This window comes from Xenopus tropicalis, chromosome 9 (assembly GCF_000004195.4).
Source record: "Xenopus tropicalis strain Nigerian chromosome 9, UCB_Xtro_10.0, whole genome shotgun sequence".
NCBI classification, from domain to species: domain Eukaryota; kingdom Metazoa; phylum Chordata; class Amphibia; order Anura; family Pipidae; genus Xenopus; species Xenopus tropicalis.
The window spans coordinates 37,101,245-37,128,730 of record NC_030685.2 but is presented as its reverse complement, the minus strand read 5'-3'; the positions used below and the strand labels follow the sequence as shown (position 1 = coordinate 37,128,730).

Genomic DNA, 27,486 nt, shown 5'->3' with positions numbered 1-27,486 from the left:
CAGTCCCCACCCAGACTGCTTGTGACCTCATACTCCTAGGAGAGAAGGGGAGGGCACAGGAGTGGTGTGAGACTGGTTCAAAACAAGTGCCAGATTCATAGCGCACAGGCACTGACACTTGCACCCGAAGCGCTATACTTTCCTTCTCTGCTTCTCTATTCCTGGGATCCTTGGCCTGGATCAGACTCTGCCTTCCAAATAATGTAAGTACCTCATCCCTCATCGCCTTAAGTCAACCTTTGAGGTGAAAGATGCTCAGGGGAGCTGCCCACCTTGTGCTATCCGAGCAGCCAGCTGCCGCCTGGCTTGACCGCGTTACGGGCTGTTAGGTGGCGGTGTTGCATTGGCATTCAATTGGCTTTTGCACGATGTCGATATGCAGGAGTGCGCAGTAACTTTTGGGAACTTAGATGTTTTGCTGCTCCCTGGCACCACTTATGCAGTGTTCTGGCACAACTTACTTGTATAAATAACGTATACGCTGTGCAGGCACAACTTATGTAGCGTCCAGGCACAACTTATACAAATAACTTATACACTGTCCTGGCACAACTTATACAAATAACTTATACACTGTCCTGGCACAACTCATGGCACAACTTACACAAATAACTTATACACTGTCCTGGCATAACTCATGGCACAACTTACACGGCGCCCTATGCAACAGTACCGCTTATACAAGGCTGTGGCACTGGGCGTTAACGTGTGGCACAGATGTCCCTCCGCTTGTGTATGCTTTATCATTCGCTGTACTGAGATGGGCGTGCGATTTTGCGCGCCATTCCGCATAGACTCCTGTTCTACCCGTTATTTAGGCTTCTTGGACTTTTTTAGTTTCTTTAAAGTTTTAGTTTCTGGGATGCCAGGCATGATTTCCATATAATTGATAAAGCTAATACGCTTGCACGTTTACTTACCTTGTAAGTCCCCTCTGGGCTAAGGGAGTGGTGTTTCCCTTGCGCGGAATGTGCCTGAGGATGCTTGGCCACTGCGCCTCAAACCTGGGGAGCCGCGCCGCATTCTTCCCTCTCATTAACTCATTCAGCCCCAGGCTGGGCTAAGCAAGCTAGTCAGGATAGGACTAATGTCAGGAGACATGATGAGGTTAATTAACATTTAATTCCCATCTGGCTGGATACTTATTAACTGTACGTTATTATCTCAATCGTGTTGCTTCTCAGGCTGCAGACTCTACTAGTAATGTTTTGAGACAAATGTACCATCTAGTGGTCTTTTATTCTTTTCAGTTACGTGCAAAGCCCATTCAATTCTACATTCTGAATTGTTTACAGAAAACAACTGCCAAAGTGTAAATGTTTGAAGTAGTCATGAATGGTTTATCTAGGGTATCATGTGCCAGCCTGCTTGAAAACAAACCTTAAATGCAGGTAAATGTACTTGTAGAGAAACTATAAAAAGTTGCTGCCTTGTAGTTTGTAATAGCACAGCAATATTTTTGTAGTAGCAGAGCACAGAGTGCAGCAGTATGTGTATTCGCCTTGGGGGTAATAGCACAGCTGTCTTATTAGTGTAGTGTAGTAATACCTATAGTAGCACTAGGGATAATAGCACAGCAGTACTTATGTAGCAAAAGAATGGATAATAGCCTTTGGGAAGGAACAGTAGATGTGATTTGCAGGTATAGTTACAGTAGGGCAACATTGGTAATATGTAGTTTTGCTTATCTTGACTATGCTACTTTAGATAAAGTTTAGCTGCCCCACCCAGGGCTGTTTTTCAGTCTGATGCCACCAGGCCTCTAACAGCCCCCCACTGCCCTCCAACATTGGCGCACACACAGTTCAGTTTGCATACTGCCCATGCACTGATTGCAAATGCAATGGATACCTTCCCTCAGCTCTGCTGCTGGATTTTAGACAAGTGTCAGGCAGCGAGTGAGGGAAAGAGTTTATATTTTTTTATATATAGGCACCCCTGGGCTGACTGGCTAAAGCTACTTCCATAGGCAAAGGCCCATGAGTGGCCCTGGCCCTTCTTCAGCACAGGCCTGACAGGGTTTTATATATATATATATATACATTTTAATACCTTATTTTATAATACTTAATATAATACAGAATTCCGGCATGAAAAGGAAAGTAAAGGGAAAACTGGAGGCCATTCAGTGAACCTGGGCGAAAAAATTAAGTGGGGGGGTTGGGGGGCCATTCCAGGACACTCCCTCTGATGATAGATTTATATTATATGTAGATAGTGACGATTACAGCATAGCACATGTTTCAGGTTTAAAACCAAGTTGTGAGTGTTTCTCTAGATTTTTTATTTTAAATGCTGATATAACTTTGTCATAAAAGGGAGGCTATTTGAGGCTATTACAGATTTTAGTAAATCGTACTAATTTATTATCTTATATAGCACTGACACATTACAGAGATAGTTCATCAATATGCCTATACTCGTCTGTCAGCTTTCAAGGAATTAAGAATTTATATGTAAAATTGACAGCTTTAAATGCTGCCTGGTACAGTAGCGATATACTGACTTGTGGATAAATCTAAAGACATGCTGCCATAAATCTAAAACTGATGAATGAAAAGCCATATGAGCTGGATTTATTGATGATGAACAGTTGCAGCTCTTCTGGCTTTGCACTGCATTGGTTGTACTTAGCTTTCCTGTTCAGGCACGTTAAGAAATATTTGGAGTAATGGGTCATGTGAATAGCAATCATTCTCAGCTTCACTTTACAGGTATTAGTGGATTCCTAAAAAATGCCAAAATTGTTGTAAGTATTTCATGTGGGATTGGCTTGTCTCTTAACTGGAGACAGGCTTAGAAAGTCATTGATGAAGCAAATCTTGTAGAGCCTGTAGAACATTGTTTCTGCATCTAATTAGGGATATATCAAATCCAGGATTCCTTAGTGTTCAGCTGAACCAATGCAGTTTTTTTATTTTTCTCAAATTTGAATATACAAATTGAGTTTTGTTTTCGGTTCAGTATACATTTAAATTTTGTATTTGTCTGAATCCAAAGCATGGTAGACCTTCATCTAATTGAAATATTTATTATTATGTATTTAAACAGTCTGGTGCCAGTAAGTTTGGAAAGTGTTCAAAAAGTTACTCATATAGCATGTAGCGATACTACAATAGCTGGAGTGCAGCATGTTACCTATCCCTGCCCTAGTGACTATTAAATATGGGTGGACCCAACTGTAAGCGTGGTTGTGATCCAAAGTAAACAACACGAATGACAGATTAGAGGTGTAGCACATGGCTTTGCAGTGCATTTGCGCGTGACATTTATTTCATTCTAATGTGGAATAACAGGAATGCAGAATAAATGGTCCTGGAATGAAATAAGCCCTAAATGGAAATGTTCATGGATTCCCCACCCTGTGGAGCTCATTATCTATTTTGTGGCATCCAGTGGATTAATTGCATTAGAATTTTTTATTTATTTCTCTAATTAGCCTCATTTTTTGTTTTCCTTTATGAGTTTTTTCTTGGGTTTAAAAATCTAGTCAAAGAACAGCAGGTCATATCTTATTTTATGTGGGCCTTGCCCATAGCAGTGCATAATTATTTTCTATTGGGTATCATAAAGACTACTGTATTTTAAAATGGTGATTTGAGGGTCTACATTTGAATTCTGTACTACTCCAACTTTTTTTCTATGCTATCTAGTTGCTAAGATCACTGACTCTAGTATGCAGACAGTGATTATCACAGAATATGGAATCCATTATCTGGAAACCTGTTATCCAGCAAGCAAATTACTGGAAGTTCATCTGCCGTAGAGTCCCAGACATTCTGTTTAATAAGATGAATAGACAAATATTGCAATAAAAAAGTCAATCTTGCATTAATCTTCAAGGATTTGTATGCGCAACCAGACATATGTATTTCTATGTATATTTGTGTACTTGCAAAAAAGTTTTTCTGCGTTGCAAGAATGTATGTTTTCTTATATTTGTGTATGTGCAAATCCATAGACATCAATGATGCTTGTGTTTTATTGCATTCCCGCCCACACAAGGGTTAAGAAAACAACACATCAAACTTGGGTGGTTAAGACACACCCATATTTATAACCCTTTCTGTATTGTATAAAGGGCTGTAATAGTATAATACACTATACAGGATCTATTATCTGGATTTCTTAGGACCTGGGTTTTTTTTCCAGGGATAATGGATCTTTCCATAATTTAGATCGCCATACCATAAAGGATAATGGACACCATAATGGATACAATACCTGTACTAAAAATACTAGTGTCTCCTTTATAATGACATTGTATATATGTTAAACAACTGTTTTACCCAGGAGTAAAGCTAACATAACTAAAGGTAACAATACATACACAGGCAAATTTTAGCAGCTGGTTTTGGGTAGACCGATTCAGCACCCCCATAAAATTGGGCAGATCTCGAATGAGCAATTTTCTGTTGGTTTGGTGACCGCATCGGCTCATTCATGCAGTCCCCGATCCAACAGTGCTTATTCCCCCTGTGAATTAGTCTGATATCCCCCTTTGGGCATATTGGTAGAAGATCAACTTGCTTGAAGACCTTGTATTAGTATTGGTCAATTTTTTTCTATATTATATCAGTTTTACACAAAGGGAAGCACAATAACAAATACAAGCGCCATTCTTGTTGGATTTGCTGACACTGTTATAGAACATACAGTGGGGATTACGTATGGCAGCACAAGTGATATTAATGGGGGGGGGGCATGACCTTGCAATGAAGTTATGAATGGGAAGGCAGGACCTCACACTGAAGTTATGAATGGGAAGGCAGGACCTTGCAATAAAGTTATGAATGGGAAGGCAGGACGTCACACTGAAGTTATGAATGGGAAGGCAGGACCTTGCAATAAAGTTATGAATTGGAAGGCAGGACGTCGCACTGAAGTTATGAATGGGAAGGCAGGACCTTGCAATAAAGTTATGAATGGAAAGGCTGGACCTCACACAAGTTATGAATGGGAAGGCAGGGTCTTACACTCAAGTTATCAATGGGAAGGCCACTGACGTCATGAATTGGAAGGTAGGACCTTGCACTGAAGCTATCAATGGGAAGGCAGGACAGCAAACTGCATTCAATACTCGATTATGCATTTTTTGGTACGCCACATGTGACTGTGGCCTTAGGGGTGCTTAAGCAGGGGTGACCAAGCTGGGCCTGCTATTTGTCAGGCCCCATGGAGTTATATGAAAAGTAAAGGTAAAGAACCTTCACTATGTATCATAAGAATCACATGCAGGGTTTTCTTAACTAATATGGGATTTCTATTATGATTGCTTGATCCAAAAGGCTCGAGCAGTTATAAATCTGCACCTTAGGGCTGTGCAGTGGCAGATGGAGAAATAAGAAGTGCTACCCTTTCATCTCAGTTCTCTTCAAATCTGCCATGCACTACTAATGGTGCAGTGCAAATTGTGATTGTTTGCACAACTGATGCTGAATGCAGTGCTCAGAAAGTAAACGGAGTCCTTTACTTAACACATGAATTGAAAAGACAGTAAATACAGGGAACCTTGCACCTTGTAACCACAGGCACTCCTCCTTGCACCTCAAGAATAATTTGTTAGTAAGAGCTGATTTGCCATAGGCTGTCCACTTGCCACAACTTACATGGTGGTAGCAACTTGTAATTTCCAACTTTATCAGGTGTTTGCACCCCATAATAGATGTGTATGACAGCAGGTTTATTGTGTTTGGTGACTGGGTGAATGAAACAAATTACTTCATTTTTGACTTGCAATCCACAGTGGGTAAAATGTTTAATGCCTCTGTAACTGCTCTACTGTGCCTACATCGTACATGAGTCCTGTGCAGGTCTAGTTTTTGAAGCGCACTTGGGACCCGCAACTGTCTTACCCACAACCCGACCACTGATCACCATTAAACCAGAAGTGCTGTTGCTGCAAACTGGAAGCCCATCGGAGATGGGCGTCAACAAAAAATAAAGGGTTTACAAGCTAACCTGCTTCAGGACTTATAATAACAATTTTTTTTTAAACACATTTTTGTGCAGAGAGATTTCACTTAATTGTCAAATATCACTTACACCATACAGTGGCTTTCAAGTGCTCCAGTTATTCTGGGTCATTTGTTGCAACTTTCAATATATTGTCAATATGCAGCTGAGCAGACAAAAGGCTGCAGATTTGTAATGATTTCATCATCATAATCATCATCTCTCTTTTCCAGTAATCCACTTCTCATATTTTCAACTTTATGCTCCTCAGAAACAGTTACGGTCTATGTTCACTGCTTTCAATTGCATAACTTTGTGTCTCCATGCAATCATTTTACATATTGCTTATTTAGAGCCAAACATTATACAACACATTGAAATAGGTTTTAGCTTTGAATATATATTGCCTGTTGTGAAACTGATGCTAATTTGAAAGGGAGTGGGAAAAATAGATCTGTAATTGCAGCTGTGTTATATGAAACTGCTTATGTAATTGATATGTGTGTGCATAAAATGGATGTTATGCAGGAAAGTGACATCCCTTTATAGGCACCAGAAGGGCAGGCAGGCTAAAAGGAGTTTGGGCCAGAATCCGCAGACAGATTTGTGTGGAATCATCTTTTGAGCATCAATCAGCCCACTATGGTTGGTATTCTAGTATCCTTTTTAACTATATGAGGGAGTTTAGGACTTTTTTCAGAAATTTAGCAAAAAAATATGTTAAAAGATAATTAAGTGTGTGGCAACTGTAGAAAATAACATTTCTGTAAAATGTCTGATTTTCTATATAAGAGAACATTCAAAATAGCATTTTTAAACATGAAATATATTAAGGCATCCATACATACACACATCGGAGTAATGGTCAAACTTTTGTTTATGGGGTTTTTGATGACCAGTTACACATAGCCATGTGCAGATTCCTTTGTGAAGTGGGTCTAACTATAATTGCATAGTTCATAGGCCAATACTTGCATTTTATAAGACCCCCCCCCCTACCAGACCTCTTGGGAGAAGCGTGCTGTTGCCCTAAGTCAGGGGTAGGGAACCTACGGCTCGGGAGCCAGATGTGGCTCTTTTGATGGCTGCATCTGGCTCGCTGGCAAATCTTTAATAAAAAAAATAATGGGGGGCGTGGCCTGTGCTCGGCGGATAGAAGACGTGTTCTAAGCCTTAGAACACGTCTTCTATCCGCCGAGCGCAGGTCATGCCCTCCTCCGCATACAGCATCCTTGGGATCCACCCTTGGCATCCGCGGCCAAAATATTGTATGGCTCTCACGGAATTACATTTTAAAATATGTGGTGTTTATGGCTCTCTCAGCCAAAAAGGTTCCCGACCCCTGCCCTAAGTTGCCAGTTCAGTGACAAGTGGCAAGTTGTGTATTGCATGGGACTTTTGTGCCACTTCCCATGGTGTAGCTGTTCCTGGTTCCTGTTGTACCTTCTGCCAGGCCCAGATGGGTGATCAGTGGAGTCTTGCAAATGCCAGAAGGGCTGCTGTAAGATGCCTTAGACCAGTGGTTCTCAACCTGTGGATCGGGACCCCTTTGGGGGTCGAACGACCCTTTTACAGGGGTCGCCTCAGACCATAGGAAAACACTTATTTTCGATGGTCTTAGGAATAATTTTATGTTTGGGGTCACCACAACATGAGGAACAACTGTATTAAGGGGTCGCGGCATTAGGAAGGTTAAGAACCACTGCCTTAGACAGTCAATATTTTTTGGCCTGGTGGGTTGCTGTTTGGTCTCTGTATACTTAAAATTTTGAATCACAGTCCAGGCCTGCCTGCAGCTATATGCCATGGGCAAGTCATTCCAATCCTTTGCAGCACAATGAGATGTGGCTGTTGGTGGTTTAGTGGTTTTGTTCCATTCTCCCTAAGGACACTATCACAGGTGGCTTATGGTCTATTTTGTGCCTGGCATGCTTTTGCATTTCAGGCCTATCTCTGCTCTGTGTCGTTGCACTCAGGCTGGTTCTGGGACTGTCAGTGCAGCTACACGCCCTGTATAGGAGCAGAACCGCTTCTACCCTCCTGGCTATAAAACAAGGCACCATACACTATGTTTTACTGTGTCCTTAGAGTACTGCAGTGATTAAAACTTTCTTTGCGACTTTTACAAATAGACTTACCTTATCTGTCTTTAAATGAGATGTTCACCCATAATGAAGGAAAATGCAATTACATTAATTACTCATTTCTGACCTTTGTTAACCCATCTGGAAATCACAGCATCAGTGGTTCAGTGTATTCCTTACCTGATTTTCTAAGTTGCACTGTAGATATCTGGATGATTTTTACCCATATATGAGTTAGGCTGACCCCATGCACAGGCCAGTAAACTGCAAAGTAGGTCTGGAGTATGAACAGACAGGCTAATACTGCTTTAAATAACAATTGCATTTACAATTGACATCAGAACCACTGAAAAAAGTTCAATAATGTAAAATTAGTTAGAATAAGATTTTCTTTTAATTATACAAAAAAACTTCTGCATAATAAAAAAACTTTTGCATAATAACCATGCTATAATGTATTTATTGTTAAGCTTCAGCTAAATCATGTTAGCAATAGAAAACCAGGAGAGAATAATTTCATGACTGGGATCAGCTTGCCAAGTTCCACAGGATTTATTTTGTTTCTCTTGACTCAGAGTGGTGCAGCTAAACTATGTATAAAGGAAAGGATGTCTGCTAAACACATGGATCTAATCTGTTTCTCAGATGTTTTTGTGTGGGGAACAGAGGCAAAGAAAACACAATCACTGCTTTTTTTTTTGTTCAACTCCTTTAGCTCACAGTTATAGAACTTTCTCAGAGAAGTCATGGTTTGTGTTAAATTGCTGCTGGTGTAAAGTGCTGGCCCAGCGAGCCAAATTAGCAAGATTTAGCTGTAATGAGGCCTACATTGCTAAACATACACCATTATAAGTGCAAGGGTGATGGCATGTGTGGTATTTTGTCTGGGTTTTTACTCAGAACTAAAACAAAATTGACATAATCCCAACTGTCTAACACTGTTTCCCATTAAAAATAATAGGAAATGCTGGGCTCATGGTGCGTGCGATCACCCAAAAGTACAACAGACTGGGATTCCAGACAATATTTCTTTAAAAGTACCATACAAAAAAGTGTAGAAAGAATGCCAGCATTGCAGTAAAATATATCCCAGCTCTGTGTTTCTAAACTGATGGAGAAAACAAATAGCCATCCCTTCTATAGAGATAAGCTATCAGCAGCACTGTAAGACCTTGCCTTTCATCAGCCTGAAACCATAAACACAAAAAGGTTTTCTATCAATGCCCATAGCAGTGATTATCAGTGTATCTGTTTAACTGCCTTTTCTACAACATTGTCATCCTGTCTGCTCACATTTAGCTGTGACTGCTCTGTCCAGAACACTGGGTGCCTGTGCCCTGAGACCCTGCTAACATGATATGACTCCAGTATTTATTGGATAGAGGCTTTCTCCCTTTTATTAAAATATACTTGATTCCCAGGGAAGAACAGGAAGATAAAGAACTAAAATAAATACAAAATAAATTAAGGCCAACTGCTAAGCTAATTGGATTTCCTGTCTCCTGCATATCAAAAGTTGATTTTTAACTGAACTAAAATGGAAAACAAACCATCCTTACAGAAATAGCACTGAGATTTAGGGAGCACACAGGATAAACGTGCTAAGTGCATATCAGGGGCTACACGCTGTATGGCAAACTTAAAAGGAAATGGCCAGTATAGCTTTATGTATACATGTATCTCTACATAATACTCAAGCCATAATTAAAATATATCCTTATATATGGTGTCTGTTGTCCCTAGTTATAACTAGTGCTTTGTAAGGGTGAAGACACACAGAGCTACTAGTAGTAGCTACTTTTTCATGGCTACTAAACTCCAGAAAATACTCTGCCATAGACAATACTGAGAATTGCCTCTGCTAAAACACACGTAGAGAGCTAGTAGCCCCATGTTTCTTCACCCTAAGGGTCACTGAAATGCGTATGATGTAACAAAATAATGTAAAGCTTTCTTTAAAGTGAGACTATGAAAGATCATTGCAGAGTTCCATAAATTGTATAAAATAACTCAATCTGGAACTTTTCAGTGGTATGCTATGCTTATGTTTGACTTATTGCCTATATACAGGCATGAGATATGGAAAGGGGTCCTTACATAATCTAGATCACCATATACATACATGTTAATGTAAAAAAACTCCAAAAGGAGTGTTTTGCCACCCCTATGGGTTTATGCAGCTCAGATAGGTACAGTGATATTATACAGCAATAAAGGAAAACATTACAAAATAAGCATTGATTGCTTACTCAGTAGTCAGTGAAAAATGGCATTGCTTTATTTCTGAGCTTTAAGTAATTTAAGGCTCTGTGGTTCCAAATATATAGAGAGACATAAATGACATTTATCGCTTTCTAAGCACCCACAGTATATTTTATGCTAAACAGCTTATCTGTTATCTGCTATGTAAAGTGGGCCCTCCAGCACTACTTGACCCTTGACTGAAGCATCCACCACAACAAAGAAGTTTTTGTTTATAAAACTTATTAGAGCTTCAGAAGCAAACACACAGCCTGTACAATGCATCATATATAAAGCCATTCCATTGTTCTTGCTGTTAGAGGCTACCCTGGCTGTGTTTACATTTCAGTGCTTGAGCTTCAGCCTAGCATATTCTGTGCAGTTCTGTATACAAAGAGATGGTCTCCTCCTAAATCTCAGTGTGATGCTTGTCCACCCTTTAAATAGATACAGTAAAGACAACATAGACAGTGTGAATATGTGTGCTAGTCAATTATATTTACTTTTCTGGCTCAGAATATGTTAATGTTAGCTATGCTTATCTTTTCTGTTTTGTAAGGGCTGTGACACACAGGGAGATTAGTTGCCCGCGATAAAATCTCCCTTGTCACGGGTGACTAATCTCCCCGAAATGCCATCCCACCGGCGAAAGTGTAAATCGCCGGTGGGATGGCATACGCGGCGCCGTGATTTCCCGAAATTGGGGAAGTTTCGGGGAAATCGCAGCACCGCGTATGCCATCCCACCTGCGATTTACATCTCCCCGTACAATCTTCCCGTGTGCCAGAAGCCCTAAATCTCTGTTGGCTTGGGGAAGATGATTGAAAAGTGCCTGAAAATAACTCCCCCTCCTTATCAGTTAGAATCACCACATGTAACAACCCTTATATGCAGCAATCCAGGGTAGTAGTGTCTTGTCTGTCTTTACCTCACAGGATGGATTCTCAACCTGCGGATAATCCTCCCCATGTGACACTGGCTTTAGTATTAGCATATTAAGTTCAGTGATCTTTGTAATAAATACATTTTACAATGGATTTCCTAAATGTGTCCATACATGGTGTTCACAAATCATCTTGAGTTTGAATGGTTGAATATAGGCAGATTTTGCCATACATACGGAAGGTCAAATAACATTGCTCCCTTCTATCAGCCCATTCACCTGAATGAACAGAGCTCCTCTCACTTCAACATCTGGCACCATCATGGCATTCTCCTAGAGATTACAGGGTGGTCAAAACTAGTCCTTTGATGAAGGATGAATTTTCCTTTTCTGTTTATTCTTGTAAAGGAAGTTCTGTCTTAAGGTGGCCTGAGTATCTGTATGGGGCCCTGCCCACCAGGCCTGTCTGACCGCTATCTGGTCAGATATCGATCAAGCAGGTTTAAAAATCCTGTTGGCCAAGGACTGCATCAACTTGTTAGTCACTCTGACAGCCTGCATTTCCTGTGGATCTGATCTTTTGGCCTGAGATCCAAACGAATTAATCTTTCTGTGCATGGTCAGGTTTAGAGCAGATTCGCTCTTGCACACGCCTGTAGTGCATATTGGCACATAAATGCTGATGTTAGTGGGGCATAGAATGCCATCAAGGGGTACTTAGTCATTCAAAAAAACATGTGAATGGCAATCTTCATACCAGAAACATCAGACTGGGTTATCTTATAGCCTGTATAGAGAGGTACTGTTTTGCCTGTACTAGCACAGGTATTCCCCATGTGCCAAGCACAATTAACTAGGAAATATTATGGTATAGATAGCTAGATAGCTTTGCTTTAGAGCATAACAATGAAGTAAAGTTATGCTTTGGAAATTTAGTTCATGTTTTGAAAACTGGCACTAAAATATTTACATTTTGTTTATGCCTAGGATGATACGTATCGTTTAGCTCTTACTCTGTATGCTGTATGTTATGACTTTGTGCAATGGGGTAGTGGCCATTAGTGGAGCTCTTGGGTCTTCAGTTTGATTCTGACAAGGAAGGAAATGGAATGGACAGAGTTATGGGAATTTTAAGGGTCAAAGAACGCAACTGCTTTGAGTTGAACACTGACCTCACTGTAACTCAACCAACTTCTTTTCATTTTGAAATGAGAGAATGGAGTTTTAAATGTCAGTGGCACAAATACAAGTATCTGTACAAAAAAGTCTTTCATGAATGTCTTGTCCATAATAAGGATGGCATTTACAGTAGACAGCCATATTTACGAGACATGGATTTTGAGAATTCCTTTTTTTGTAGACTAGAATCTTAGATAAAGGTCACAAATAGAAAGTGGAATTCACTGGCATTCCCAAAAAATTGCTTCTTACAGTGTAAAATTTTCTTACATAGGCATAAGGGAGAATGATAAAATCTCATATGGTGGGTATAAAACAAGCCCACCTTGGGAGCTATACAACTGACTGGTTGGTGGGTAGAACAGCCCAATATGATGTATTCATACACATGATTTATCAAATGGCTCTTACAGACTATGCATTGTAGGACTGATTCGTTTTTCTTTTACAGAAGCATTAGTTTAAGGCAGCTGCAAGGAGGAGCATTACCATTTACCATATAGGTCAGCTGTCCCAGGTGCTAGTAAAAAGCAAATATAATAACAAAAAAAAGGTACCAGGTATAATAAATATATACACTGTTTATGCAGAATGTCTTGTAGAAACAAATTAATTCTAGTGCTGTGTGGGTGCTTTGTGGTGTACATGCTTATCCTTATAAATCATGGGGTGGTTCCCTTTAATGATACATTATATACTTGTCAAACAGGAATAGGCGCATATTAAAGGGGTAGTACGCCTTCACAAAAATTGTCCTTTTGTTGTTTAGGTACCGCAAAACAACTATTACCATTTTCTAAAATTAATTTTAATTTTTTATCTTTAAGCTGAGGGGGGGGGGGGGGCTGCTAATCTTATCTCCCACCTATTGGTACCCCCACCCTTTCCTCCCTTTCAGCATAGAAGAGGAACATTAACCACTGGTGCTCTTTGTAGCACAGGTTATCTTAAACTATCCAGCTCGGATTTGATGGGGGCAAGTTGTGGCATCATTTCCCTGATTTTAGACTATCATTTAAGCCAAGAGAGCTAAAGGAAAAGCGGAAGACATTGCTTTGGGCATTCTTGTCAACATAATTGCATGTCTATAAATGGCGCAAAAGTGGACAGAGGCAGTGGGTGGGCAGAGTGGTGGCGTAGTTAAAGTGATTCTTCCCAAGTATTTAGAGTGCGTGTTTCACACTTAATTATCTTCCCAATAATTTTTAATATCTAGACAGCCACTTGGGATAGCACAGCCACATGTAATTAGCCTTTAAGTAATAACAAAATCGTTAGCATTTTCACCTTGAGTGGTTACATTTGATTGCCCATGAAATATTGTGTACAGTACTAATAGATAAAATAAATAATAGTGCAGGCTGCTAAATAAGTGCCCAATTTGAAGGCTCCATAATATGACAGCTTTACTCTCCCAGCACACAAGCCTTACCCTCCCTGCCGAGGTGGAAGAACTGGATCACACATATCCCCAGGCTTTACTCATGCAAAGTCATTTTTTTTCTCTGGTGATTCACAGATGTAATAAAATAAGACTTATGCCCTACCCTTTTCTCACATTTTCATTTTTTGGAGGGGTGGGATGGTTATTATAATGAGTTTGACCCATGATAATAATTGGCACCCGCTGCAACCCATTTGCACATACGTAATGTGCAAACTCTGTATAAGACTGGGTGTGACATCTACATTCAAACTATATATATATACAGGTATGGCATCCATTATCCAGAAACCCGTTATGCAGAAAGTTCCGACTTACAGGAAGGCCATCTTCTGTAGACTCCATTATAAGAAAAAAAAAATCTGATTTTTTAAAAAAAAGGTTTTTCTATTTCATGTTTAAATTATTTTTATTTCAATTATTTTTTAGTAGCCTTAAGGCATGGAGATCCTAATTATGGTAAGACCTCTTATCTTGAAACCCCCAGGTCCCAAGCATTCTGAATAACAGGTCATATACCTGTTTATATATATATATATATATATATATATATATAGGAACTTATGGAACCAGGCACTCATGTCTAACAAAATTATAGTTTGCCTGGGTGCAGTATAATAATACATACATAATAGAAGGAAGTATGCCGCACTCACAGGTCTTATGGTGCAAAAATAAAAAAATTATTAGAACAAAAGACTGACGTTTCGGCTGTCTCAGCAGCCTTTCTCAAAGTGCATATGTGGCAAACAAAACCCCCCTGATAAACCTAACAATGGCGCCAAATACATGGTGACGTCATGTAGTGGGAGTGTGATATGCTCTTTGAGAAAGGCTGCTGAGACAGCCGAAACGTCAGTCTTTTGTTCTAATAAATTTTTTATTTTTGCACCATAAGACCTGTGAGTGTGGCATACTTCCTTCTGTTATATATTTATATAGGTATAGGATCTATTATCCAGAAAGCTTCAGATTATCATCTTTTATTTTAAACAGATAATTGACATTTACAAATTGCACTGCTCAAAAAAATAAAGGGAACATAAAAATAAGACATCCTAGATCTGAATTAATTAAAAATTCATATTAAATACTTCATTCTTTACATAGTTGAATGTGCTGACAACAAAATCACACAAAAATTATCAATGGAAATCAAATTTATCAACCCAGAGAGGTCTGGATTTGGAGTCACACTCAAAATTGAGCAGAAGTGGAAAAAAATACTACAGACTGATCCAACTTTGATGTAATGTCCTTAAAACAAGTAAAAATGAGACTCAGTAGTATGTGGCCTCCACATGCCTGTATGACCTCCCTACAACGCCTGGGCTTGCTCCTGATGAGGTAGCGGATGGTCTCCTGAGGGATCTCCTCCCAGACCTGGACTAAAGCATCCACCAACTCCTGGACAGTCTGGTGCAACTGTTGGTGGATGGAGCGAGACATGATGTCCCAGATGTGCTCAATTGGATTCAGGTCTGGGTAACGGGCGAGCCAGTCCATAGCATCAATGCCTTCGTCTTGCAGGAACTGCTGACACACTCCAGCCACATGAGGTCTAGCATTGTCTTGCATTAGGAGGAACCCAGGGCCAACCGCACCAGCATATGGTCTCACAGGGGTCTGAGGATCTCATCTCGGTACCTAATGGCAGTCAGGGTACCTCTGGTGAGCACATGGAGGGCTGTGCAGCCCCCCAAAGAAATGCCACCCCACATCATTACTGACCCACTGCCAAACCAGTCATGCTGGAGGATGTTGTAGGCAGCAGAACATTCTCCACAGCGTCTCCAGACTCCAGACAGTCACGTCTGTCACGTGCTTAATGTGAACCTGCTTTCATCTGTGAAGAGCACAGGGCGCAAGTGGCGAATTTGCCAATCTTGGTGTTCTCTGGCAAATGTCTAACATCCTGCACAGTGTTGGGCTGTAAGCACAACCCCCACCTGTGGACGTCGGACCCTCATACCACCCTCATGGAGTCTGTTTCTGACCGTTTGAGCAGACACATGCACACTTGTGGCCCGCTGGAGGTCATTTTGCAGGGCTCTGGCAGTGCTCCTCCTGTTCCTCCTTGCACAAAGGTGGAGCTAGTGGCCCTGCTGCTGGGTTGTTGCCCTCCTACGGCCTCCTACACGTCTCCTGGTAGCGCCTCCATGCTCTGGACCCTACGCTGACAGACACAGCAAACCTTCTTGCCACAGCTCGCATTGATGTGCCAACCTGGATGAGCTGTTTGTGTGGGTTGTAGACTCCGTCTCATGCTACCACTAGAGTGAAAGCCCCTCCAGCATAGGAACTGAGAAGTGGTCTGTGGTCTCCACCTGAACAACCGCTCCTTTATTGGGGATGTCTTGCTAATTGTGAAATTGATTGTCAATCAGTGTTGCTACCTAAGTGGACAGTTTGATTTCACAGAAGTGTGATTGACTTGGAGTTACATTGTGCTGTTTAAGTGTTCCCTTTATTTTTTAAAGCAGTGTATTTTGTACTTGATCCCAACTATGATGTAATGAATCCTGCTGTTTTTTTTTTAATGTTTAAATGATTTTTTTAGTAGACATTTAAGGTATGGAGATCCAAATTACAGAAAGACTCCTTATCTGGAAAACCCCAGGATAACAGGTTCTATACCTATATATACATATAGGCTTTTTTAATTAAAATAAGTAAAGGTTTACCTTATTATCTTCCATGGAAAAGCAAGCACTTATACTATTTGTGAATGCACTGTTTCATAAGCAGCCATGTGTTTATTACATATATAGACCAATCAGCTCTGCAGAATGTATATCTAGGGGCATAGCAATAGAGAACAGATCCTGCGACTGCTGGAGGTATAGGGGTACACTTGGGACACTGACTGAAAAGCAGGTTCAATGTATTTTTTTTTATAAAACATGCACTTTGTGGGACAGTGCTGTTTTTATGATGTGCATCCATGCGTGTATGCACCACCTGTTTTTATGGCACAATGAGTCCTCTAAGTAGCCCATGGCTAAAATGTTTACACAAGCTGATTTACCTGATTTTGTTGTTTCCCTCACCTAACTGGAAAGCCAGCCTGGCTTAATGCTAGAGCTGCAGGGTAAGTACAGCTAAGAACTATCCAAAGCAGTAAAACAACTTCAAACTCTGCTTTAACCTCCCCACTGCAGTAGGAGTCCTCCCCATGGTGCTACCATTCCTGTTTGTCAGAGAAGACTTGCCTTCCAGCTCATTGCAAGTAGTAATAAGGTGTTTGTTAGGTAGAGACTAATGAAACATATGTGCAAACGTCTGGCACATTGTATGCAGGAAATGTCATTGTTTTGGATCAATGCCTGAAGCCAAAGTCTCTCATTTTGGTTATAAACGGCAGAATTGACCAGCCCACTGTGTATGGCCATCTTTTAAGTTGACTTGAGTGATTGCATTATATGACAATAATCTGTTCTGGATATTTTTTAAAATATTGGGTTATAAACCACAGAATAATATAAGCTTGTGTCTAAAATAATGTTTTCTAAATTTCTGTACCAAAGGTATGTCTGACATTTTATTTATTTAGTAGTGGTAACTCCTTCATAGGAAAAAGCCAGACATTACAGTCAGTCTTTGGAAACTTGAGAGGGTGCCAATGTGCAGTCTTTGGGTTTAAAAGGGGGTTCAATAGAAACATTATTTCTAATACTCAGGATAAAATGAAAAAACAGCAGTACTCCGGAAATGTTGTAGAAAAAAGTGACTTTACTCAAGTGCACACAGCAACGTTTCGGGCTTAAACCAGCCCTTTATCAAGCCTTTATCTGGGCTGGTTTAAGCCCGAAACGTTGCTGTGTGCACTTGAGTAAAGTCACTTTTTTCTACAACATTTCCGGAGTGCTGCTGTTTTTTCATTTTATCCTGGATATGATTTTACCCTGGCTGAGGGTTCAGCTTGCACCTGGGGCTACAACTAGCCGGTTTGTCCATTGTGTAGCACACCTTAATCAATTTGTTGATTATTTCTAATACTGGTATTTCTAATGCACAAGGGCTCATTTACTAAAATGGGGCTATTTACCAAACAGAAAGCTTTACTGCATATCTGTGCTGCTTGCTGAAGCACCACTCAATGTGTCAGTCGATATGTGGGGCTGAGTAAGGAATTGGCAGCAGTTGGGTGGCACATGGTTGCATCCTGTAGAGCTTGGGTAACATGTTGGCAAGCCTTGTATTGAATGCCTGTTTTTAATGGCTACAAGTTCTCTATGTTTAGTTTCTTAGGGGTAAAATATATCACCCTTTAGCGCTCCAGCTCTTGCGCTTATGCCACTAGTTAATAAGCCCTACACTTTCATTTGGAGAACTGTCAAAGAACACACAGATTTGTCAGAATTATTTGGAATCATTTAATTAATAATATCAAATTCAGAAAGTGTAATTGGTATAAACACCATGTTTCTAAATTTCTAAAATTCTATAAAAAAATGAACCAGAATAGGGTGTTTATTTTTCTTTCTTGATTTATCCTAATGGCCATTGTGAGTGAAACAGCTAAACAACCTTGGTTTGTTTCACTGTTATTAAATACATACTGTATCTATCTGAAAAGTATGGAATTATTTGTGCAAGTCCACAAGTGTAAAGGAATATTATTAGTGTCACAAGGTGGTGTTTTTCTGCATGGCAAAATCAAAAGTAGAGCTCTGCTATCACCTATTGGTGGAATGTGGTAATGCATATATACTGACAGCATTATGTAGTTACATATCAATATGCATCAGTACTAGGTATTTGTGGGGCAACCTGAAACCCCCAGCAAAACACATCTTTTCCTTCACCTGACAATTTATACACTTGCACTTGCCCCGCCCCATGGTTATGTTAGCAATGGCTAGGTCTGGCGTTGGCAGATAGATAAAGAGAGAGAGAGAGATGGGAGAAAGTAAGGGTCAGGTGTGGACATCACCAATCAGTACTGCTACAATATACTGTAAATAATGTTATTACCCTTGTAAAAATAACAGTGTCAACCATTTACAAGCCCGTGATGATGATATTTATTTATATAATGGCAGCAAGTTACACAGTGCTTTGCACTCATTTAAAACAAACAGGCATATAACACAAGCGATTACAGTATAAACATTTAAGCACACTGCAAGGTTTCATGGCAATTCACAGAAATAAATTATTTTAATTTACTTTTAATAAAACATGTTAAACATATTACTGAGAGATCTTAGAATTCAGTATGTATTGCATATAAGAAATTACCTTGGAGTCCCAGGACCTGTGTAATAATAATAGCTACGCAGTTAGGTATCAGTTGGTCTGGCAAAACTTTCTCTGAGGCCTGAAAGCACAGGGATGTCTCATTGTTTCCTTGCTTTGTCTCTCCAAGCATGCCCAGAACAGCTTAAATAATACTACAAACACATTATATTTAAATTAATATAAAGCACTTGAATTTTTTTTGGTGTTATTGTTCCTTTAATGCTTATAGTACACAGTAGACTAGTAGGTGCTACATGTAGCTGTAAGGGCAAAGACATACAGGGCACTAATTGGCATGCAGCCTGGCAGCTAATCGGCATAACTTTCGGCAGCTAAATTGCTGCATTTATTCGCAGCGACTAATCTCCCCTTGTGTTTTCGCCCTAGATGATTAGTAAAGGCTACTGCTTTCTGTGCTAGAGTTACAGACTATGTGCCCATGGAGAACTTGCAGCAGCACTTGTTATAAATAACAATAATGTTAAATACTGATTTTGCTTTGTAGCAAAGCTAATGATTTGATTTTGCTTTTGTTTTGCAGTTGCAGCTTGATATAGTAGTAAAGAAAATCGTGCAAAGATGCTGGTTGTCCTGGCTTTCATTATTGTCTTTCACATAACATCCATAGTCCTGCTCTTCATCTCTACAATAGACAATGTGAGTAACTCATTATCTGGGATTGTGTTCTACAGCTTGGCCTTGTGTCTTTTATCTGCTGCTCTCTTCCTTTCTACTGATTTCTTAGTAAATCTGTTCTCTAATGCTCATATCTTGTGTTTTCTTTTAATGAGCAGCTGCACCCATGAGACTGCTGAGCTGTGACAGTTCAGCATTCATGTTGTGGGATCAGAATGCTTTGCATAGCAATAACACGGAAAAGCAAATTCTGTAGAAGAGAAGCAGGGGTGCCTCAGGACATTTTGCTGCTCTAGGCCACAGATCTATCCCATCCCTTCTCTGTCCTTCTATGTAATGAGCACTCCTACACTAACAGCGACAGACTGTCTCAGGCTTACTGGTGGCATTAGCACAGACTATCAGCTAGAGAAATGTAGGGCACAGGGCTATGTTAGTTATTTTACTGTTAGTTTATTGTCACTTTGTTAATCCCCTATTCAACCAGACTCAGCTCACAGCTCACAGCTTAGGTTTTATGGTTCTTCCATGTCTGTGAATGTCATTATAACATTGATGATCTTTTTTTTCCAACACCCTGTTTTGGCTGAAAACGTTGTTGCCTGACATACTTAATTTAGGAATTCCGGTTCCTGCATCATTCCTGCAGGAAAAAGTGGGCAGCAGACCAACATTTTTGTTATTTTGCCTTTGTAGTTTGGGCCACTGTAAAGAAAAGTAGGGGATTGATCAATGCTCATCTCCTGGTCCTGTTTCACTAGTAATTAGGGATGCCCCGAACCCAGTTTTTCGGATATAAACCCCCAAATCCCCAAATAAGGGATTCGGCCGATTACCAAACTGAATCTGCTAATTGACATATGCTAATTAGGATTTGGAAGGGTTAAAATTTCCCACTTCCATGCTCACGCGGCGACATGTAACCCTTCCAAATCCTAATTAGCATATGCTAATTTGGATTCGGTTTGGCCAGGACTGTGGATTCGGCCAATTCCAAATCCTGCTAAAAAGGCTGAATACCGAACTAAATTCTGGATTGTAGCAGTAGCCATATGGTGGTCCTGACTATTTACTTCTGCTCATATTTTTCTTATACTGGTACCTCCCTGTATGGTAACATTTCTTGGAAAAATTGTCTCCTGTTCTTTTTTGTATGCTTGTGGCTAATTTGGGCAGATCAGTTGCACTTTGTACTTATATATTTCCTACAATTCTGTATGTTAGCAGAGTTGTCCTGCAGGAAGAATGGCCAAACTTCCATGCAGTTGTACACCCTCCATACTATCCCTTCAGCGGCTGTCCTATGCCTTTAAAAGTGGTTGTTAATCTGGGCAGGCTCCTCCTTTAAAAGTAGCAAGTGGGGAAGGAATAAGCACGTTAAACCAATGCTTTTTGCTTGCCATTCTCTTTCCTATAAAAGCTAATGGCTATGGAGGACTAAACCCTGTGACTGAAACCAGTGCCCAGGTCAGGAGACACTTATCCCAAGAAATGCTACCATGCAGGGAGGTGCCAGGTTTTAAAAAGATGTCTGGAGGTAAATAGTTAAGATCAGCATATGGGAGTTACCATGACATGGTATGGCTTGGCAATTTTATGATCATAACTTTATAACTTAATTTATTTATGAATAAATATACACTTGCACAGATACTAAATTACAGGACCAGGGAATATGCATTGATCAATGCCCTCTCTTTTATATGCTTGTTGCTAATTTGGCCAGATCAGTTGCACTTCCAGTGTACTTTTTGTGTGCTTTGGAAAACAGATATTATTGCCTGGCTACAACAATCTAGAATTTTTTACTTGCAAAAATGTAACTTTCCCTTTAATATTTATTTTCTCCATTAACATTTTGTATGGTTGGATTTCAGGCCTGGTGGGTAGGAGATACATTCTCTGTTGACATCTGGAGATCCTGTTTCACTAATGGTACAAACACAGTGTGCAAAGATATTGTAAGCAGTAACCAATGTAAGTACTGGAAACTGGATTGCTGCAACAGCTTAGCTATTGTATGTGTGTGTTATTGTTGGTATTAAACTAGATTGTGCAAAACGGTATTAATTTATTATGTTTTTCAAAGGAGCAACAAATCAGCCCCTTCACTCACAAACACTTGTAGCAATCATTACATGCACTATCATAGTGCACCTACACAGAAAAGCTCTATGTAATAGTGTAACACATTTATATCTGTATATTACATATTAATCTGACTTAGAACATGACACTTGTTTGTAGCAATCTTTACATGCACTATCATAGTGCACCTACACGGAAAAGCTCTATGTAATAGTGTAATACATTTATCCCTGTTTATTTCATATTAATCAGACCTAGAACATGACATTTGTAGCAATGTTTATGTGCACACCTTGCACGCCTTGCATAGCTCAGTGTAATAGTGTTAAAATAAAATTGGGGTTGATTTCTCATAATTTTGATATTACACAGTAAATAATAATAGTTTCTAACTCAATATAATAATAACAATAGTTTCTAACTAAAAACTTTAGTACTGTGGTAGAATAGACACCTACACTGTTATGCTGTATTTCTAAATTTCTAAAATATTTCTAAAAACATTTCTAATAACAATGTTTCCCCATAGCATACCAAACCATTCAGACCATCCAGGCAACAATGATCCTATCTACCATCTTGTGCTGCATTGGGCTTTTGAGTTTCGTCCTCCAGCTTTTCCGCCTCAAGCAAGGAGAGAGATTTGTGCTAACTGCCATTATTCAGATGTTATCATGTGAGTAATGACTGCTTGATTATACACTGGTAGGCAAATTAGCATTTGATTAAATATCAGTAGGCACCAACACATAAGGCATTTGCTTATAGAACCCGCTATATTTACTGCTGTTTGTATTTATAGCTACATAGATTTATGTACATCGGTAATTAGGTTATTTGTTACATATGATATTTGTACTGGCTGGTAACTGGCCACATGTAGTAAGCCAGACTGCAATTGATCTGAATAGCGTGGAAATTTATTGTACTCTATAAAATATCACTGCATGCTTGGCCTTAACTTAACCAGCTGGGTCTGCCATGTTTGATTTGTCATGCAAGTACCTAGTGTAATAGGAGGGTATCAAGAGTGTAAGAGCACTAAGGGGAGCAAGAGCATGCCCCTTAGTGCCCCTGTTGGCACTTATGCCCACGAGCCTGGTGATCTCTGCACTGAGTGTCAGATCAGAAATCCAGCCCTTGCTGCAGAGAGCAGTGCCGGGAGGTGCAGCAAGGAACGCTGACACCTGCATGCCTCATACACAGTGCAAAAAAAGGCACATTACAACACTCTATAGATCGTTGTCTAGAAAGTCATTACGGAAAAACTTGCTTATCAAACTGGTAATCATTGCCTTTTAGTAATATATTTTCTTGATTTTGATTTCCGTAGGCCTGTGTGTCATGATTGCTGCCTCTATTTACACTTCTGAACACGACCAGTTCCACCCAGCGCCTGTACCTGGTGATGGCAGATATGGGTATTCTTTCGTCATCGCCTGGATCGCCTTTGCCTTCACACTAATGAGCAGCATCATGTATCTTATACTAAGAAAACGCAAATAATTAGCATCAGTGGCAGCTAGTTCATTTCTATCACTACAGAAACCAAAACCAGATAATCATTTTGTATATAACCATTCATTGTGGTTTTGTAGTAAAGGTATTGTTTCTTAAAACAAAATGTACTGTTTTCTTTGCATCCATGCTAAAGACTCTGACATTGTACATGTATCCTGCAACATTTGCCTTCATCGGGGCTAATGGGAAGGATGAAGAAAATTATAATGCATGTATAATGTTTTATAACTTGAATTTTTTTTTTATTTTGTAGAAATATATTTTTATTTCAAATATAGGTGTAACAAAATATAGTTAGTGGGTTTGAATGTGAAAAAGCAAAAATAGATCAGACATTTTCTGTGTAATGTGAGTTGACTGCATATGTTTCCTACGTTGTTAGTAAATTCTACATAGATATGGACTTAGTCATTTGGGAGTCTATGGGCCCCACATTCTTCTCTTTCCATAGAGTATATTAAAACGTTGGCTTGTCATTACATTTTAGGTTATTTCATCTCAAAGGCTACAATGGCTGGTAATGTCAACTTCCCCATTGCCTTACTCTAGAAAGCCAGGTATGCTCTGGTGATGCTAGGTTAATATCGTACTGGAAGACTTAAAAGAAAAGTAAAACTAAAAATTTTTAAGTAAAAAATCTATTCTACCCTGCCCCAATAATTGCCCTATCCTGCACACCATTTATTATTTTGAATGCTTTATTAGAAAACACCTGCTAAAACTTGGCTTCTGGTCATTTGAAATAGGGCGATACGGCGATGCAGGGCAGAATCCACTATTCGACAATCAATTGATCGATCCTAGCCCGACTCCTTCCTATACAGAAGGAAGGCTAGGATCAATCATTGCATAGTGGAAATTTTATTGTTACTTTTCCTTTAACCACAAAGGGAATTGACCCAAGTTCTGATTATATGCTTCCCATGTAGTAAGTCACACAAGTTAGTGTCAGCTCAGAAACATTGACTGCTTCTGGATTGATCTGTTCTACAAAAGTCTTCCTAAAGGGTCCAGCCAGTACAGGAGTGACAGGAGCCACATTCCTGCTAGAATTACATTAGGCACCTAAAGTCACTCAGTGTGGCCTGTCTTAGCCAACAGCCCCCACCAGTGTTATCGGATATCTCATAATAATAGATTTTGGGTGAATTCCTAACTGAAGTGCATTAAAGCAGTCACTGTCCTAATTAAATAACACTGCTTTTCTTCTCTAAGCAACTTCAGATAAACCGTGTAGCCATTGTGTTCCTTTAAATCACTGTCTAAAATACCCCCAACTCCACACCCAGTATTAAAGGCTGGTTAGGTAAATGTTGGAAAAAAACTGTTACATGTGAAACTCCTCCATAGCTGGAACTAGGGGTAGGCAGAAGAGGAATGTTCCTAGGGTGCAACAGTGGGTGGGGAGCTAGCCATGTACCTCATCTACCTTCCCCTAATTCAGCTTTCTATCATTTCTGCTCCCTGGCTGGCAAAACATCAGTGTCAGGGTCCCACTCATCACCATCATGCATCACTGTTCCTGTTAAACACCCCCCAACAACCCAATTCTCCCCTTTAACCTGGGCCCAGCACTGAATTCCATCATCTATATGACTGCAGTGACTTAAAATATATATATTAGTGCAACCTGATCCAATAGGTTTCTTAGGGGAAATAAACCAAAATATACTTTTCAGTCAACCTAATTGAATGCAACTCTCCAACACACACTATTGAAACATTTAACTTGGCTTTATATTTATCTTTAAATAGAATTGCAGTGTACCATAACCTGTACTGCTGATCCTGACTACATGTACCATTGAAACCATGTAGCAGTAAGACCCAATACCCACAATATGTCTCAAAAAAGATCAATTTAAAGTTGCACTCAAATCCTATTTATCAAAATATACTGTCCCACTTTATTGTGACACAGTGCAGATAATCCTCCTATTTGGATAAAAAGCATCTGAGTTCAAGTATGGGATCCCTTATCCGGAAACCCGTTATGCAGAAAGCTCCGAATTATGGAAAGGCCGTAGTCTCATAGACCCCATTATAAGCAAATAATTCTAATTTTTAAAAAGTATTTCCTTTTTCTCTGTAATTTAAAACAGTACCTTGTACGTGATTCTAACTAAGATATAATTGATCTTTATTGGAGGCAAAACAACCTTATTGGGGTTATTCAATACTTAAATGATTTTTAGCAGATTTAAGTTATGGAGATCCAAATTACGGAAAGATCCCTTATCCGGAAAATCCCAGGTCCGGAGCATTCTGGATAACAGGTCCCATACCTGTACTACTTTGAATTTGTCTTTTCTTATTTTCAACATATAATTTATGTTGGTAACCATCAAGCACCACATGACACTCAGATATTTGTATTGGGGGGGGGGGTTAAGGACCAATTTAATATTATAGTTTGCAACTGATATGTTAGTTCATTTCTACTGGCCCTTTGGACAATGTATGGAGAATTTGAAAACAATAGGTTTTAATTTTTCCGATCATTTGGATTTGTATATCAGGCTGATATACAAATAAGTACCAGTTTCTTTTAATGGTTAGTCAACATCTAGAAATAAAAATATATCTAAATAATGGTAAATAGTTTCCTCTGTTGCTGTACTGTATTTCACATCATACTTGAGAGCGGTAAAAAATGAGAATAGTATTAAAAGCCTCATAGTCAGTGTGGGTTTTTTTGTTTGTCAGTGGCCCTGACAATGTGATAGCTTTTTTCAGTTGCAGGCTGAAAAGAGGTAGAACTGTAACCATAGAGAATGAGCACTATATGGAAAGGTGTTTAGAATAGGTCCAGTATAAGAACAGTTAATATAAAGGCAAACTTCTCCTTCCTGTTTACTAAAAGTAATATAGGTGTAACTGAGCTCTCCTTTGCATTTGTGGTGAAGGATAATTTTGGCTTCCTGCACAACCCACTCCAAGCTGTACATATATGTAAGTTGTTCATAGATGTTTCTTTTGCATGTAGTATTAGCATTTATGTAATGACTATAATTATGTTACTGTTATTCAAGTAGATTAAATAGCTGCTTTAATAAGTAAATATATTTGCTCCAGCTGTCTTTCAGTTTTCCATGTAATGCTGTCCAGAGGTGGGGTTACACAAAAAATGGGGATTGTATTGTATGTCTGTATCTAGAAAATTAAAATCCTGCAGTAAACATGTATATTGCAATGAAGACTTATATTTTACATTTTTTTGTTAATTTTTCCTTATCTAACAAACAAATAATTAGAGTTGAGGAGACTGCCTCATACAGAGACACAAAAGGAATTCTGGGAATGAATTCCAAAATTTACATGGGTTTATCCTATAGGCTAAAGCTCACCCACTGGGTTTTTAAAGCAGGAGCCAGGGTAATATCTGATCAGATTCTCAACTACAGACCGGTTTCGCCCTTCTTGGGGTTCATCAGTTTAATGCTGTAGTTTTCTGATCAGCGTAGGTAGAGCCAAGAGTGTGGATTCACACAGAAATTCGAAAAGCCTGACACAGGCTGCAGTTGGAATAATGGATATAGGAGGAGGTTGTTCATACAAAGCTCATAATATCTATTCAAACTTCAAGTTATAGGGGAAGATGGGGCTACAGCAGCCAGAAAATATAGCACAAACACACATGAAGCACCAGAAATTAGGTTGCTCACAACAGTGCAGCTCTATCTCTAACACAAATTGCCATCCCCGGACATTGGGTCCTTGGAATGGCTCTGCTGCACCAGTTTGGATTTTTTAGTTCAAGTGTCAGGGTCTCTTTAACACAATTACATTTGTCTATAACTGGTATTTATGTATGTAGTGATGGACAAAAGCAAAACCTTGATTTTTTTTTGAACATTGAACGTGATAGCCCAGTTCCCCAATGTATTTAATTACTTAGAATAGTGGGAAAAATCCTGCTTGGAACCCATTGTTTTGCACTGTTTAGTTTTAGAAGGCAGTAAAGGGACTATTCTTACAGTGCCAACATTGAGATCATTTATATAAACAGAAAGGAAATAACAAAGCAGTTGACCATAAGCAGACCCCTGAGGTACACCACTAATAACTATGGTTAACACTCTTTGCAGTCTTTCAGCTATTTCTTTATCAGTGCCAGGCTTATAGCTGACAGCACTGATCTCCCCCCTCAACAACTTAGCTCCATTTGGCCATCAACATCCTGCCCCCACTGCAATTCCCCCCACCACAGC

At 39.5% G+C, this 27,486-nt stretch overlaps 1 protein-coding gene across 1 annotated transcript; it reads left to right on the top strand.

Annotated features, from left to right (window-relative positions):
- The first annotated feature begins 105 nt into the window (after window positions 1-105).
- emp2 (epithelial membrane protein 2) lies at window positions 106-26,468 on the top strand. Its single transcript, NM_001030386.1, is given in 5 exon segments — window positions 106-203; window positions 19,572-19,687; window positions 21,544-21,643; window positions 22,284-22,430; window positions 23,088-26,468. Coding segments are annotated over 4 exon segments (498 nt in total). The 5' UTR covers window positions 106-203; window positions 19,572-19,609; the 3' UTR covers window positions 23,261-26,468.
- The last annotated feature ends 1,018 nt before the right edge of the window (window positions 26,469-27,486 follow it).